At 32.9% G+C, this 19,375-nt stretch overlaps 1 protein-coding gene across 2 annotated transcripts in view; it reads right to left on the bottom strand.

Annotated features, from left to right (window-relative positions):
* Nucleotides 1-19,375, bottom strand: part of LOC145269455 (coiled-coil domain-containing protein 63-like) — a 63,777-nt gene that overhangs the window by 19,359 nt on the left and 25,043 nt on the right. For both annotated transcript variants that reach the window (XM_080125144.1, XM_080125134.1), the window contains exons 4-6: nucleotides 14,836-15,017; nucleotides 11,488-11,669; nucleotides 4,368-4,555 (exon numbers count right to left, since the gene is read on the bottom strand). In XM_080125144.1, coding sequence (XP_079981270.1) covers nucleotides 4,368-4,555; nucleotides 11,488-11,669; nucleotides 14,836-15,017 — 552 coding nt within the window. The remainder of the gene's footprint in view (nucleotides 1-4,367; nucleotides 4,556-11,487; nucleotides 11,670-14,835; nucleotides 15,018-19,375) is intronic.

The raw sequence follows: 19,375 nt of genomic DNA, 5'->3' as shown, positions 1-19,375 counted from the left end.
TGGCAATTTATAACTACAATAAATTGCGGTTTCACTTTATGCCTTAACTAGCAAATTCTAGCATTGCTACAAATATAATTTGCTGATTTCTTTATGTTCTCTAATGAGAAGAACAACAAGAATAGCATTCTTTGAAACTCCGTGGAATAAGAACTTTGTAAATTGTTTTTGGAGTATTCAGTCGAACAATAAATTTTGATTGTAAAGTTCAACTTACAGTTTTAATTTTCTTTCTTTAATATATATACACACATACACACACAAACACACACACACACATATATATATTTGTCTTTACATAAGCAGTAATTTGTTGCTACACAGTCATGAGCATGTTTCGGTCTACTAGTATTTACTAACTAGAGACCTCATCAGGCAACAACTCTTATTTTCGAAAACGGAATTCTAAATTCTCGCTTTTAATTCCGTTTTTCGAAAATAAGGGTTGTTTCCTAATGAGGTCTCTAGTTAGTAAATACTAGTAGACCGAAACATGCTCATGACTGTGTAGCAACAAATTACTGCTTATGTAAAGACAAATGTAACCTGCTCTACTTCTGTATTGAGCACTCTTGTATGAACCTCGTTATATTTCACTGGTTACTCTACCTTTGGAAAATAGCAACCTCAAATTATATATATATATATATATATATATATATATATATATATATATATATATATATATATATATATATATATATATAGGGTGGCCCAAAAAAAGCTGATTTGATCAAATATAAGATGGAACAACAGAAGCAACAAATCAGTAAAAAAAAAAGATTTTAGAGCATCTAGAATAACGCTTACGAAGTCATCAGAGGTCGTTACACCACTGACGAGCGGATATTTATCATAGAGTGGTACTTTTGGTCAAATTCAAATTTAAAATCCGTCAGCTTCTTTTGGGACACCCTGTATATAAACTTTCTATGTGAGGGTTTTGAATCTAGAGTAAACGTTAAAATCTAACCAAATTACTTGAGATTGATTAACAAATAAATCGCTAAAAAAAATAATTTAAAAGTAAGTAACCATAAATCTCATTAATTCAGAATTTTTGCCCGGTTTCAAAATAGTCCAAATTTAACAATTCTCGCCGTAATTTAGAACAGATATACGAAAATAGGGCCCATATAAATATCTTCGACACAGATGGTCGACTTATTAAAAGCACGAGGAGGAGTACTTACTGCCCGATGTAGTTTTAACAGAATGATAATGTGTCAAGATACATACAAACTTTGTGTTGTTTTTTGTTTTGTTTTTTTTTTCAAACATATCCGATGAGATGTAACTACGAAAAATTTTTGATAACATAAAATTTAAAATTGTCTGGTTTATGTCGAAACAATTGTAATATCCGAAAAAATACAAATATAAAGTTATTCCTTCTTGTTGTGTTTGATTTTGCCAGTGTGTGTGTGTGTGTGTGTGTGTGTGTGTGTGTGCGTGTGTTTATATATATATATATATATATATATATATATATATATATATATATATATATATATATATATGTCAGGTCAGGTCAGGTCATATGCTACTGGTACCATGTAACCCAGTACTACCTGCCTCATGGTCGGGTCACCGGCGACTAAACTGGTACCCCCAACAGACTTGTTTGGTGAGGAGAGTGGCTAATCTCCCTGAAGGATTAAAAACAAGACCTTCCAAAGGGCGAATGAACCCTTTTTCGGGGTCAACGGCCAACTAGCACCGTGTGTGTTTGTGTGTGTGTTGGGGTGGAGAAGACACCTGTAAGTCGTGGTGAAGGCAACCTTTCTAGGAGAAGCAAATCTCTGATTTAAAAAACCACAAAGCGGGAGATCAGTACCCGCATTAAGCTGGTCTGCAGTTTAACTTGTTGATGGCTATCTTGCTCTTGTTTGTTGCTGGATCTCAACATTTTGAACCGAGAGAGAGACTTAGCTGTCGTACAAAGGTAAGACTCTGTAACATCATCTATGTATAGATACTCACTCAGGCATTTGTCTATAAAAGTGGTCCTGTGGCGATGGAAAAGTTGTGACACGTGGAGGCTTGAAATGCTGGAAGTATGTAATAATTGATCTCAATGACCATCTTCAGTGTCATGCCTGCTTGAGCGCGTGAATTCACCAGTAGGACTAAAAAAAAAGGTCATTTTTGGATTCATGGACTTTAAGTGTCTGAGGGAGTGACACTCGTCTTACAAGACGTTGCAATCATATATATATATATATATATATATATATATATATATATATATATATATATATATAGTTTGGACAATGTTTGAACATTGTTAATTTACATACGTATCTTAGCAATAGCCAAATTACATAACGGTTAGAGGGTTGAGTTTCAAGCCTGGCTTGAGGTAGTTGCATTTTTGCTGCACTGATGAGCTGTGATACAGCGAAACAGTACTGTATGTGGATGACTATATATATATATATATATATATATATATATATATATATATATATATATATATATATATATATAGGGTCAGCTTTTGAGGGTAATTCGTGGTCTGAAGACGTAATCTCCCCAGCACGGGTGATTACAGAAACATGTTTATGCACATATGTAGCCATTAATGTTTGTATAAATAAATTTTATATATATATATATATATATATATATATATATATATATATATATATATATATATATATATATATATATATATATATATATATATATATATATATATATATATATATATATATATATATATATATATATATATATGATGAAAATAATGGAAATAGTATTCCGACAAAATAGAGAAATAAAAAGGAACAAACCGTATTATGTGTTCATCAACGTTTTGTCTTTATTTCGAGACTTCCTCTGGAAGAACACATAATACGGTTTGTTCTTTTTATTTCTCTCTCTCTCTCTCTCTCTCTCTCTATATATATATATATATATATATATATATATATATATATATATATATATACTAGCAAAAGTACCCGTTGTTGACTGGGTTCAAAAACAGCCTACAGAAAATAGACTCTGATTTATGAAAGTATGATAGGTTATGAAAAGGAAGGGTTGTAAATTTGGGTTGAATTTGGGGGTATCAAAACCAAAGCAAAATATGATGAAAGTAAAAATAAAATAGATAAACCCCATAATTTATTATACAATATCTGTTCACACTGAAACACTTATCACAATATTCTGTGGATCTATATTAAAAAACCTTGTTAAACTTTGTGACATATTTCCATTCTAGGTCAGGTGCGAAGGAACACCCCATAATTTTATTATACCATATTTCTTCAAACTGAAACATAATTATCAAAGTATACTTACGCAGATAGATATGAAAAGTCTTTATTAAAGTTTGTGCCTATTTCCATTCTATGGAGTCCAGGCGCGAACACAGACCCCACAATTTTATTATAGCATCCCTATTTAAGTTAAAACATACTTATCAAAGTATTCTTAGGTACATCTATATCAAAAACACTTGTAAACGTTTTTTTTTTTTTTTTTTAATTTTTTATTTCCATACTTTGTGGACCAGGCGCAAACGCAGACCCCACAATTTTAATGAACCCCCATTCTGCCAGATCAAATATACCCATTCCTGTGTCTCGATACATCTTCTATCATTATGTGCAATCAGTTTTTTTTAAAATAGTCAACTATATAGGGGCCTATTCGTGACCAGACACCCCCCCCACACACACACACACACACACATTCAGCTTTATATTATAGATATTACTCCGGCACAATCACGTTGACACACTGGTTCTCGCTAGATCTCCGAAGTCAAGCAACGATGAGCCTGGCCAGAACCAGATGGGTGACCATTTGGGAAGGCTAGGCGCTGTATGTACCGCGTCGAGTTGTAGAAATTTGAAGGTTGGTATCTGGGAGCGCATTAATACACTACGAGAGATGCACCCCCCCCCCTCCAGTCATCATTGAGACATGCGTCTATGAGAAGGAAAACTGATTTAAAAACCTTCGATATACTCTATGCTCTCTCTTGTAGCAATCATCTGCACTGACAAAGATTAGCAGTAATACCAAAAAGTGTGGTTGGTTCTACACAAAGCCTTCAACACTATAAACAAATCATGTGGTGAATTTCCGAAGACTTAGTTATTGTGGCGGATCCTCATATCGACTGGAGAGTCCATTTTTACTTTCTTTTTTTTTATTACCCGGTAGATAGATAGTTTATATCTTCCAACAGTTATTTGCAATTTGTTTCATGTGCATTTGATATTTTAGAAAATTTATTTCCTGCTTAAAAGCTTAAAATCAGAATCAATTTTATCAATAATCAATTTACTTTCTAACATCATTCGTCACCAAATTAGAAAGAATTGTGTCATTTTTTTTTTTTAATTCACCTTTTTTCTGTCTCCAAGCTACCAACTGATGATCTTCAAGTCGTTCCCGTGCTTTGAGACCCATAAAATTACGCAGTTTTCGGTCATGGTCGATGATTCTCTCAAGTTCCTTCATGTCGGCATGATGTTGCTGAATGTCTTTTTCTAATTTCTCTTTCAGCGTACTAATTCGGTTTTGGGCTTCTTCTCTGCAAGATGAGAAATTAATTTATTGATTTCAATGAAATTGTGTTACATTTCGAAATGACTTTATCGTGTCATCAGAATGTAAAGACATATATTCTTAGTGACCAAGAGAACATGATATACTGAGTTGTCATGAAATAACCGTATATTTTGCTATCCTGTAATTTATGAATAATTGTTAACTACTGGAGCGGGGGGGGGTAAGTTTGCTAGTATAAATATTAACGAAAATGGTCGTTTTCAAGTCTAATGTAAACAATTTCTTTTTCTCCCTTTAACAACTGGATAATTATAATAACAAATTTTTCACATGTGCTACATATTTCCAAATAATTATGCATGTAATATTATATTCATTAGTGAAATTGTCTGTGTGTGTGTGTGTGTGTGTGTGTGTGCGTGTGTGTGTGTGTACACTTCCCTACTAAACTACTCTGTCAATTTTTAGTCTACAGACTTGAGAGTTGACATAAGGAGTATTGTATTTTCAAGTTTAATGTAAACAAGTTCTTTCTCTCTCTCTTTAACAACCGGATAATTATAATAACAAATTTTTCCCATGTGCAACACATTTTTAAATAGTTATAACTAATAGTTCATATTTTCAAATAGTCATAACTAATAGTTCATATTTTCAAATATGCATGTGATGCATACGAGTGAAAAATTTACTTTCACCATGACTAACGTTCGTGCAAAATTTCAAAAAATCCAAGGCATGCTTATTGAGAAAATTGTGAACAAATGAACAGATAAATGATTTGGGAGCAATTTTACCCCTATAATGCCCCCTAGTGGGATGGGGGGGGCTACTAATGTTATCCCGGAAAATCAGTTCTGGCAAAAATTTACTTTCACCTTGAGTAATGTTTCTGGAAAATTAAAAAAAAAAAAATCCAAGGTGTGGCTATTGAGAAAAGTGTGAACAGACAAACGGGAGTGAGTTACTGAGTCCATTTCCTCCTTTGTCGGGGAACCAAAAAACAATCGGTTTTAATTTAAGATTTGCATGCTTTTTTTTTTTTTTCGCTAAAATTTTTGTAAGAAGTGAACAAGTTTTTTTTTCTTTTTTTTTTTTTAGACTGACGGGCCGAGATTTGGGGAATTAAATAATTTATTAATATATGTACTTTTCATCGTCACTATTTTACTATTAAAAAAATGATTTAGGATTTTATAAAGTAAACTTTTTTTCTTTTAATAGAAGGAACATTCCTTTTTATGTAGGAACCTCCAAAAGTCACCACAGAATTATCCCCTCCCCTATATGTAAAACCATGTAACTTTATTATAAATTAATATCATCAATATAACTTTTGAACCATTTAAAAGAAGAAAGCCAAAATAAACAATTAATAATTTTAAAAAAAAATTTTCATCGTACGAAAATAATGAAATTGCGAGACGAAAATCGTGTTTACATAATTGGCGCTTTAAAATAACGTTCCCGTGTAGTAAGCATTTCGAACGTAAAAACATACCCGTGTTAATAAATCTAGCAAAAATCAACTAATGGTAAGATTTTCGTGAAATTTTCGTTACTTATCCATTTTAGAATGAAATTACATATAAAATGCAGTTTCCGTAAAATATACGAGAGAAAATAATTTTTTAGTGTGTGTCCCCCCCCCATATTTATTTTTTTTCGAAATTTGAACAAAATATATTTAAATCTATCGACATTTCTATTTATTATGAAATATAAGAGTTCAAATAAGTAAACATGTTTATTTTTTTTTAATTTAAATACACGTATTGAACAAAAATTTACGAGGGGCGTGCAATAAGTAATGCCCCTGACCCACTTCCAATTGTCTGATCTAGCTGAAATTTTGCATGTGCAATGATTTATATCTGTACGGGTTATGTGGCAAATTACAGCTCTGAACTAATTGTGGTTTCTGTGGAAACTATCATTCATGACCATTTGTATGTGCATAAGGTGTCTGCCAGATGGATTCCCAGGTTGCTCACACCATTCCAGAAGCGAGAACGCATCAAGTGCTCGAGGATGAATTTGAAGATGTGCCAAAAAGAAGTGAAAGTTTTTCAAAAGACTGATTACACAGGATGAAACGTAGGTCCAAAGCCCAGTCAATGCAGTGGAAGCACTTGGACTCACCACCTCCAAAGAAGGCAAGGGTGCAGCCCTCAGCTGGCAAGGTCATGCTCACAGTCTTCTGGGACCAGAACGGAGTAGTGATGACAGATTTCCTGCCAAAGGATATTATAATTACAGGAGCCTATTATGCTTCACTTTTGAGGAAATTAAGGGAAGCTATCAAAATCAAGAGGCGGGGCAAGATCAGCAAAGGTACTTTCCCCCTGCAAGACAACGCTCCGGTCCACAACTCGTATGTCGCCAGATCAGAAGCACGGGCAAGTGGTTATGAAATCTTCCCTTATCCTCCCTACTCTCCTGACCTTTCACCCTCTGACTTTCACCTCTTTCCAGCCATGAAGTTTTTTTTTAAAGGAAAGCGTTTCCCAGATGATGCAGCCATGATTTCTGAAGTCACGTCGTGGTTGGGGGACCAACCTGGGGTGTTCTACAAACACAGTCTCCAGAGCTGCATCAAACGAGGGAGAAATGCATAACTCTGGGTGATTCCTATGTAGAGAAAGACTAATAACTGTGCCAAGTTTCGTTGCTCTACTGCTATGGGAAGTGGATCAGGGGCATATTGCACGCCCCTCGTACCTTGAAGTTGCAATTAAAAAATGATATAAATTTAATATTATTATGTTTTTTAAAATAGCGTTTTTTCGAATTAATATATACTATAATCAGTTGAACTAACAAGAAAAAGAAACTTCCTAAAAATTAATTTATTTTAAAAGATTAAAACGATTAAAATTCCATTATTTCAAAATGTTCCGTTACAACATAGATTTTTAATTAATTGTGTTTAATTTTTTTTTTTAATATAATGTTTTAATATAAAAATGACTCTTGTCAGTTATTTTATCGCCAGATTAAAACCAATTTGAAAATATCATTGCACAAATATTAAGCATTTTGTAGCCCCCCCCTCATATTTTGTTTGTCTCTTTTAATCGAACAAAATATGGAAGCCCCTAGGTAACCAAACGAACATTCAGTAAAACTGTATTTCATATTTAATATGCAAATGTTTATAATATTATTAATCGTTGAACTGTGTAAATCTTAAAACCTAACAAAAATATAACAAAGATTAATTATTAATTGCAGTTTGAAGAAGATAAAGAAAGGTTTTAAAAAATCATTAAGTTGCTTCTGGTTTTCCATAATTCCTATAGTTAACACAAATCTGACGTCACGGAAACATGCGGTCCATTTTTCACAATCGTTTGGCAGACTACTTTTTATGTTTGACATTTTTTTTTAAATTCCTCCTAAGTCTGTTGATCGTTTATAAAGATTTTTAGTGAAAAAGAAGAAAAGAAAACAAGAGCAATTTGTTGTGACTAAATATCACACAAATAGAGAACAGCAGGAGCAGTTGTGTTTTGTTGCACATTTGTCGTAACTAATTAGTGAAATCGGCCTTTCTATCACATATACTAACAAACGCCGGCAGCATGCAAAAGTACTGCTGCATTGTCCTGCAATGGAAATCCCCCCCCCCCAGCTATATCTTATTTCTGAGCGGGGGAGGGGGGGAGCTCATCTAATTAATGCTTTGTTGTAATCACCAATGCAGTATTTATATGAATTGCCACCTTTATAAAGTTTGATATATGTATATGTTTATATGTATATATGTATGTGTATATGTGTATATGTTAATATGTATATATGTATGTACAGGATTCACTCCTAAACTAATTAACTGATCACTATGAATTTTGGAACACAGCTGCTGGGCGTAAAAGGTTTTATTTCGATTAATTTATTTTTATGAAACGGGAGTAAATACGGGATAGGAGCACTTTGTTAAAATTTAGACGATTTTTGTGAAATTCGGCAATCTGTATCGGTCATCAATTAATAATTCCCTAGTATTCAGGGTTTTTTGGGGGGTTTTTCTTTTTTTGTAATATTTTATAGAGATTAGGGAGCATAGTCTTGGTACAACTCTTATTTGAAAATTCCATGATTTCGTAGATTCCATGATTCCATGAACAAAGCTTCTTTCTTAGAACTGCACGCCTGTGGAATTGTCTTCCGTTTTCCTGCTTTCCGGCTGACTACAATATGGTTGTGTTCAAGTCTAAAGTAAATAAGTTCTTGATGGGCCGTTCCATATAGGTTATTAAATTTGCCAAATGTTCATTACTAATGATTACTATATTGACCAATTTCTACTGTACACTCTTTAACCCTTATCCTTGAGTGGCCTCTGGGCCTTGATAATGTGGTGATGCCTTGTAAAAAAAAAAAAAATTCAAAAATATCAAATTTGCGTTAAATTTGATCCATAGTTGTCAACTAAGCAAGATTCCGCGAATTTCATTTTCTTCTTACGCTTAAGCCTTAAATTTGAGACATTTTCTCGAACAAAAGTCATATAATGAACTTTGATCAAAATTGCAATAAGGATTCTAGACATGAGGTTTAGTATTATCATATTTTGTTAAATAGTAGAAAATCTGCTGTTCATAGTAAAGCACTATTGATATTGAAATATAGCATTAAAAAAATTTAATTCGATATTTCGATTTATAACAGAATCTTCATCAGGAAAATCCAGTTTGGGGGATTTTTTTTAAGTACCGTGGTGATGGTAATGCTTGGCACGTCTTCAGATGATGGTGTAGTATAAGGTTTAAATGTCCGATACAGTGTAAGGCGCTGGTCGAGAGGAGACATAAAATAGATGTAAAACTATTCTGCTTAAGAAATTAATATTACTTATTCTAGTAATGGTATTTTTTTTTAGTTTGTTATAAGAAACTTAAGAGATTTGTGTTGCATAGTCTGGAATTCGTCATCGAGTTGACCACTGTATAATCATTTACCTACAAAATATCATTTAGTAATCAATATTTCAATCAGCTTATAATTATACATTCCCTTGCTGACCATTGGCATCCTGCTTACATGTGTGGTTGCTACTCATTAAAGACCGAGTCTTAAACAAAGACTATAGCAGACATTTTACACTAATCATAATTATGCAATGAATTAAAACAAAAAAAATCCCTTAAAAGATGAATGATTTATTCATATCAGCCGCACTTGATCGTCCATTGGCTGAAAAGTCAAAAGGCAGAGAGGAGTGAATAGCGTGAAAGAGGACGCAACTTCAATGTGATTAAATAATTATTGTTTTGTAAGCTCCTCTTTAAAATGGGTATCATCAGTTCAGCTGCTACATCAAAATTCATAGGAGTTGGAACCTGCTACTCTCTTCTTTGTATATCTGACGTCATATCCGCTTAATTTTCATAGATTTCCTTTCTCACGAATCCTAACTGACTTTTAGGAAGGGTCAACTCCATGATCTATTCTTGATCTTTGTCTAGACTCGACCAGAATGATTATATATATATATATATATATATATATATATATATATATATATATATATATATATATATATATATAGACTATCCACTTATCTAGTGTTTCCTTTTCAGATAAATATGTTTTTAACTCATTTCAAAGTGTTTTTAACATGATTTATTAACTGTTTGCTCGTATATATATATATATATATATATATATATATATATATATATATATATAGTCATCCACATACAATACTGTTTCGCTGTATCACAGCTCATCAGTGCAGCTAGACAAACAACTACCTCAAGCCAGGATCGATACCGCCCGTATGACAGTCAAGGCTTTGGACCATTATGCCAATCAGTAGCTGCTATGCGGGCAATGAATTAACGATATTTTGACATCGTCCGAATACCTAAGCTCGATTTGTTTACACAAAGAGCATCGCTTTATACGCTAATGGTATATCGTGTATCACTTCCCAATATGCTCAGCTCAAGATAAAGAGCATTATATATATATCTATAACTCAAGATAAGGAGCATTATATATATATATATATATATATATATATATATATATATATATATATATATATATATATATATATATATATGGATATATATATGGATATATATATATATATATATATATGGATATATATATATGGATATATATATATATATATATATATATATATATGGATATATATATATATATATATATATATGGATATATATATATATATATATGGATATATATATATGGATATATATATATATATATATATATATATATATATATATATATGGATATATATATGGATATATATATATATATATATATATATATGGAGATATATATATATATATATATATATATAAAACTACTTAATTTACTCACATAAAATTAATATACGAAAGTATTTACTTCAAAAGTGCTCAATACGTAGGTAGAGCTAGTTAGTAATTTATAAAATATATATGGCGGTTAAGTTACACTGAATATTCCGCGTTTCATCCACTCTAGGACTCTTCAGGCGTATACGCGAATTCTGTGGTTGTTTGTTGTTTTTATATGCTCATCTTCTATTGAGATTTTAGTTAGCCAATCAGCTTTCTAGTATCCACCGCGCCCTTCCTATCAGCCATGATTTCGAAACTGGCTTTGTATCCTATCGAGGCAGGAAAGATGGGGAAAAAGTACTCAATCTTATGATGTACCTGGCTCTTTTCCAAATAGAGGATTGCGTCAGAAGTGAGGTATCTTCTGTAGAGAGAGAGAGAGAGAGAGAGAGAGAGAGAGAGAGAGAGAGAGAGAGAGAGAGAGAGAGAGGGGGGGTAGAATTAATATATTACACACGTTTTGTTTTTTTTAACTCTTCTATTCTGTCATCCATACCTTCGGGCAATGCCAGGTAGCCTTACTAGTTATGAATGCAAACAGCTAATGTCAAGTGTTTATTGATCGACATTAAAAATCAAGAATACTTCACACCTTGTGCTGTATGCCTGGGTGGAGCCTTCAATCAACTGGGAAATCTGTTGTCGGATTTGAGCATATTCTTTTTCTAATCTGTGGTGCAATCCATCAAACTTTTCTTTCTCTGTGCGCATTATATCAATGTCCTGCCGTAAGTACTTGTTTTCTGTCAGTTGCTGATTGAATTTCTTTAGCGCCTGCAATGTACATAAACGGAGAAATTATGATTAATTGTGAAAAGGTCAGCAGCAAATAAGTTCAACTTGCAATGATTTGGTTGTTTTTGTTTTACGGCATATCAACCCTTTTCAGATTATTTAATGCCGAATCCAGTAATTTTGGAAAAAACTTTTATGCTTCAAGTTCTTTATATAATCAATTATTTATTTATGATATTTGGTTTGGTTGTTTTGCTTTACGGCATATCAACCGATTTTGTATCATTTAATGCAAAATCAAGCAATTTTGGAAAAAGGTTTTATACATGCTCCAAGTTATTTATATATTCAAATACTTATTCATGGAATTTGGTTAAATTGCTGGGTTTTACGGCATAGGAACCCATTTCAGGTTATTTAATGGTGCATCCTGTAGTTCGGGGAAAAGTGTTTATGCTTCAAGTTCTTTATATCTTCAAATATTTATTTATGGTGTTTGGTTTGGTTGTTTTGTAGAAAAAAATTGTTGCTTCTGTTTTCGACTTTGCAGAACATGGTTGAGTTTTTAAGGAAAAGGAACAAAACAATAACATGAATGCTTGGTGCAGTTTAGGTCAAGCAGCCAACATCTTCAAACAGCCTGATCTGGTTGCACTAGATCAACTTATAATGAAGGATTGCGTCTACATGATGACTTCCGCTCTTCCCACCCTCGTGAAATCGTTAATAAAATTCTTAATATCCTTTGTGCAATCCAACCATATTTGGTACAAATAAACTTCAGTCTATATCTGACTTGCCCATTAAGTTTCAGTTATGAATGTTCAGCAGTATTCATTCAATAGCAAAGCCATTCTTACATTTTCAAAACTATTTTCTGACTAGTAGGTAGCCCAGCGTTGCGTGGTTGTAAAATATGCTTAAATATGATATTTTTATTTATGCAGATTTCGTATTTATTATTATAGAGCTAATTCTCTATCGATTATTATATTGTACCCAATATAGAATAGTGATTTCAAAAGTAAAAAAAAAAAAAAAAAAAAAAAAAATGACATGGGTGCCATCAGTTAGAATCGAAACCAAAACGTTCAGCTCTCTAGTGGTGTTTACTAGTATATGAACTAATGTATGGGTTAAAAAGATATTTTTCTTCATCGAGCCTGGACTTAATTTGGAATATCTTTTTGACCCATACATTTTTGCATTATCAGCAACTGTCACACAAATATGAAATCTTGCATGATATATAGTTTTTTAATTTATGCGCTAAGAGCAAAAATTTATAGCTTGCCTATGAATATCATTTTGATAACCATTTTCCTCTGAGGATAAGAGCCATTTGGATCTCCATGGAATAATGATTTTTTTTTAAATTGTTGTAATTTCTAATTTATACAGTTTATACTGAATTCCCATATCAATGCTTATCTTGAGTATTGAGCATTTTTATCTGGTTGGGATTGTCATATAAATATCAGTATTAATATATATATTTGTTTTAAGTTCATTATTCCATTTGTAAACTTTTAAAAAATTTGGAATTATATATATATATATATATATATATATATATATATATATATATATATATATATATATGGCATAATCGCGTTGACACACCGATTTTTGTCAGATCATGAAAGTTAAGCAACGCTGAGCCTGGTTAGTACCAGATAGGTGACTATTTGGGAATTCTAGGTGCTGTATGTGCTCTCCGCTAATCTCGGCATTTGTTTCCAGTTGTCCTGTACATACACTTCACTTGCCACTGGTATTTAATGATGTCGTCTCAGGAGAGGTGTGGTGGGAGAGATTGCACACCTCCTGCCACAAAAATTTCAAAGGCACCTCTTTGTGAGTATCCATAGTCTGTCAAAATACTGAAGGAGCTTTTATATATATATATATATATATATATATATATATATATATATATATATATATATATATATATATATTATCAATACAACGGAAAAGAAATGTTTACCAGATATAATCAGAGGTAAACTTCAATTTAATATATATATTAATATTTATATATTAATGAATTATTCCTAACCAAATAAAAAAGCTGAATACAGACACATCGAAAGTAGGGCTTATTATATGGGAAAATAAAAAAATTTAAAGCTGTAAATAAAAATTTACAATTAAATTTATTATTTGACAGAATACTCCAAAAACAATTTTCCAAGTCCTAAGACTAGGACTTGGAAAATTGTTTTTTGGAGTATTCTGTCGAATAATAAATTTAATTGTAAATTTTTATTTACAGTTTTAAATTCTTTTATTTTTTACACACACACACATATATAAGGGATGGGACGATTCCAGTATTTTTACCGATTCCGATACAATTACTGATTCCTTATTAAATTCCCGATTCCGATACAATTACCAATTCCGATAGCGATTCTTTCTAAATCTGTACATATTTAACTATAAAGTTGTTATTTTTCACGATTACCGTAAAAACACATGTTAAATGTGCAAATATTTTCTTTAACATAATCATACACTTGTGAGGGATGATCTATCGATTTTAGTTTTACTAATAGGTTAAAATCAACCGATATTCACTATTTTAGTATTATTATCAACGGTAGAATATTTTTCTTTAAAGAAAATCAAATAAAAAAGTCAATAAAATGAATCGTTGTTGGCATCGGAAAATAGGCACAATTTTTTCCGATGCCAATACCGATTCCGATACCCAAAAAATTTCCGATTTTTTCGATTCCCGATTCCAATTAATCGACCCAACACTAATATATATACACAGAAGGAGGGTTTGTAAACACATGGATTCACGTGAACTGTTAAAAGTTGTGCACGCTTCGACTCCAACAATTGTCGCTTTTTCTGATTTAGGAAGGTTTTGTTTGTGGTTGGGGGATTTGTAATTATGCAGTCGACTGTTAACCAACGTTAATCACAGTAATGGATATGAAAACAAAAAAAAACAAAACAAAAAAAAACAGGTTGGGCTTTAAGCGTTTCAGTTCATGGTTATGATCCTTAAGGGAAGGGTTATTGGCTATAGCTTTTGATCAAGTCATGTGACCATTAAAGGAGCAAGGGAAGACAACCACATTGAATTAATTTACAAGTGTTTTATACATTCCAATGACATTTATGACAGAATTCTTTGGGTTTTTTTTTCTTTATGAAACTACAGCAAATTAATAATAATGTTACCCACTTGGTCCAGTCGATTTTCCAGCACTCGGATCTGTTTTCCCATGACAGTTGAATGGTTTAGTGTTTTTTGTAAGCCACCACTAGCTTGTTGCTCGTCCTTCAGTTTCTTGTTCATTGTTGATATTTCCCGTTCCAGAGACGCCAAACAATCTCGCTGCTTTTGGATTTCCTCTTTGGTTGTATCTAAACAAGATATTAAGGAAGAGACTTGATTTTAAGATAGTAGCAATGATTAAGTATATTTTATTGGATTTTTTTTTATTTTGTTTTGAATAAATGTTTTTTTTTTTTTTCGGTGGAAGTATTATGTTATACAGGTACCTGTGCACAATTTGAACTAGACATAATTCAACGTCCGATCAGCTTTGCTTAGAACATGACGTCATGCACTCGGGTTTGATTGTAATCTGACGTAGACGTCGATCAGCCAATCAATGCACTCCAGAGTAGCAGAAGAACTTTTGGCAAAAAATTTGGAAGAAAAATATCAATAAATTCACTAAGCAACACATATCTCAAACAGCCGTTTTCTGACAAGTGTGTACAAAAATGAATATCTCAAGTTTGGAAAAATTGTTGATGATGCCGGAATAAGTCGCATCCTACTGTCAAGAAGTTGAATTTCCTCTTTGGCTGTATCTAAAGAAAACATTAAAGAAGAGACTCGATTTCAAGATAGTAGCAGTGATTAAGTGTATTTTATTGCATTTGTTTTCTGATTAAATATATTTTTATTTGGTGGAAGTATTATATTGTCGAGATAAATTAATGGAAGTGTGAGCCAATCAAAACCTTTGGCGGAGTGGTACAAGCAACCGAACTATTTTAGACAAGATAACGGAATCAAATTTTAAAAAAATAGACTGTCGAATCCACAACTTCCTGCTATCTAGATGGTGGATCTTTGAAAAGAAACAACCCTATTCCTTCTTATCTCCACAGGAAGTAGTTTAAAATAATTTCTCACGATATGAAGACTTCCAACTATTCTTGTTTATAATTATGATTTAGTTGTTTAATAAAAGGGACTATATTTTATTATAGATTGCGTCAATATACATCAGTAGATTGGTTGGTTGGTTGGTTGGTTGGTTGTTTTTGTTTTACGGCATATCAACCCTTTTCGGGTTATTTAATGCCGAATCCAAAGATTTTGAAGAAAAAATTTTTTTTAATAGAATATATTTGTTGTTTTCATGTCTGTTTCTATTTAACCCATAGTTGGGACCCTAACAGGTACTACCACTCCGGGTCAGAGTGGACCTGGGAGCAATGGTAATTAAAGGGTGGCTCCACACTCCCCAAAGCTCACAAGTTGGGGCCTCACCACTGGATATAGTTTAAGGTCATATCCAGGACCCCCATTGAGGGACTTTTACCCTCTGCAGGGGGGCAGTCGGCGTATTCTAATGCCCCACCGACAGGGCCATATACATCAGTAGAATAATACTTGTCATGAATGAAAGAAAAAAAGTGGAGGTGATGCTGTTAATAAACGCGTCCCGTATGGATTGATTTTTGTTTTCCTCGACCGTGACGACTTGAAAGTTGCATGATTTCACAATAACTTCCAATTTGAATATAAACTCATCCATAGTTTCGGCAGGCTATAGTCTGAGAGTTAGTGGCTGATGTCTATTAACTGTGAAGTTTAATGATTTCATATGTGCAGCGTCTATTGGTTTCATAGCACTATGGTAGTCGTTGGTGTCGCTTATTATCTCATATACAGCTGCAGATATAGAGTTGATCAGTGCAAAATATTTTTTTAGAGATATTCCACGCTGTCATTACCAAAGACACAAGTAATTTTCGAATATCAGTTTCCAATGTTTGTACTGCCTTTCTGATTGTGGAGTTGATGGTTCCACGTCAAATCTCTCCGATCACAGTATTCTATCCATTTTTTTTTCTTTTGACTTTTAGCGAATAAAATTGTCGTGAATTAAATAATGAAGTCAAGTTTAATTCACGACAATACTAATCAGAAAAAGGCTGTAGCAGTAATTAACGGTATTTTATTGTGTGTTGCTTTGTGGTTAAATGTATTTCCCTTTGGTGGGAAAATTATGTTTAATTGGCTGAGATATGAGCCAATGAAAACTTTTTGCAAAAAGGATACAAATTATACCAGACTAATTAGACCAGACTAATTAGACCAGACAAATTAGACCAGACTAATTAGACCTGACAAATTAGACCAGACTAATTAGACCTGACAAATTAGACCAGATTAATTAGACCAGACTAATTAGACCAGACTAATTAGACCTGACTAATTAGACCAGACAAATAAGACCAGACTAATTAGACCAGACAAATTAGACCAGACTAATTAGACCAGACAAATTAGACCAGACTAATTAGACCAGACTAATTAGACCAGACAAATTAGACCAGACTAATTAGACCAGACAAATTAGACCAGACTAATTAGACCTGACAAATTACACCAGACTAATTAGACCAGACTAATTAGACCAGACTAATTAGACCTGACTAATTAGACCAGACAAATTAGACCAGACTAATTAGACCAGACAAATTAAACCAGACTAATTAGACCAGACAAATTAGACCAGACAAATTAGACCAGACTAATTAGACCAGACTAATTAGACCAGACAAATTAGACCAGACTAATTAGACCAGACAAATTAGACCAGACTAATTAGACCAGACTAATTAGACCAGACTAATTAGACCAGACTACTTAGACCAGACTACTTAGAGCTGACTAATTAGACCAGACAAATTAGACCAGACTAATTAGACCAGACAAATTAGACCAGACTAATTAGACCAGACTAATTAGACCAGACTAATTAGACCTGACTAATAAGACCTGACTAATTAGACCAGACTACTTAGACCTGACTAATTAGACCAGACTAATTAGACCAGACTAATTAGACCAGACAAATTAGACCAGACTAATTAGACCTGACTAATTAGACCTGACTAATTAGACCAGACTAATTACACCAGACTAATTAGACCAGACTAATTAGACCTGACTAATTAGACCTGACTAATTAGACCAGACAAATTAGACCAGACTAATTAGACCAGACTAATTAGACCAGACTAATTAGACCTGACTAATTAGACCTGACTAATTAGACCTGACAAATTAGACCAGACTAATTAGACCAGACTAATTAGACCTGACTAATTAGACCAGACAAATTAGACCAGACTAATTAGACCAGACAAATTAGACCAGACTAATTAGACCAGACTAATTAGACCAGACAAATTAGACCAGACAAATTAGACCAGACTGATTAGACCAGACTAATTAGACCAGACAAATTAGACCAGACAAATTAGACCAGACTAATTAGACCAGACAAATTAGACCAGACTAATTAGACCAGACAAATTAGACCAGACTAATTAGACCAGACAAATTAGACCAGACAAATTAGACCAGACTAATTAGACCAGATTAATTAGACCAGACAAATAAGACCAGACTAATTAGACCAGACTAATTAGACCAGACAAATTAGACCAGATTAATTAGACCTGACAAATTAGACCAGACTAATTAGACCTGACAAATTAGACCAGACTAATTAGACCAGACTAATTAGACCAGACTAATTAGACCAGACTAATTAGACCTGACAAATTAGACCAGACTAATTAGACCAGACAAATTAGACCAGACTAATTAGACCAGACTAATTAGACCAGACTAATTAGACCTGACTAATTAGACCAGACAAATTAGACCAGAGAAATTAGACCAGACTAATTAGACCTGACAAATTAGACCAGACTAATTAGACCAGACTAATTAGACCAGACTAATTAGACCAGACTAATTAGACCAGACTAATAAGACCTGACTAATTAGACCAGACTAATTAGACCTGACTAATTAGACCAGACTAATTAGACCAGACTAATTAGACCAGACAAATTAGACCAGACTAATTAGACCTGACTAATTAGACCTGACTAATTAGACCAGACTAATTACACCAGACTAATTAGACCAGACTAATTAGACCTGACTAATTAGACCTGACTAATTAGACCAGACAAATTAGACCAGACTAATTAGACCAGACTAATTAGACCAGACTAATTAGACCTGACTAATTAGACCTGACTAATTAGACCTGACAAATTAGACCAGACTAATTAGACCAGACTAATTATACCTGACTAATTAGACCTGACTAATTAGACCAGACAAATTAGACCAGACTAATTAGACCAGACAAATTAGACCAGACTAATTAGACCAGACAAATTAGACCAGACAAATTAGACCAGACAAATTAGACCAGACTAATTAGACCAGACTGATTAGACCAGACTAATTAGACCTGACTAATTAGACCTGACTAATTAGACCAGACAAATTAGACCAGACTAATTAGACCAGACTAATTAGACCTGACTAATTAGACCTGACTAATTAGACCTGACAAATTAGACCAGACTAATTAGACCAGATTAATTAGACCAGACAAATTAGACCAGACTAATTAGACCAGACTAATTAGACCAGACAAATTAGACCA

This window comes from Euprymna scolopes, chromosome 4, assembly GCF_053919585.1.
Source record: "Euprymna scolopes isolate OS-2025 chromosome 4, ASM5391958v1, whole genome shotgun sequence".
In the NCBI taxonomy this organism is placed as follows: Eukaryota; Metazoa; Mollusca; class Cephalopoda; order Sepiida; family Sepiolidae; genus Euprymna; species Euprymna scolopes.
This window is presented reverse-complemented; position numbering and strand designations above follow the sequence as displayed.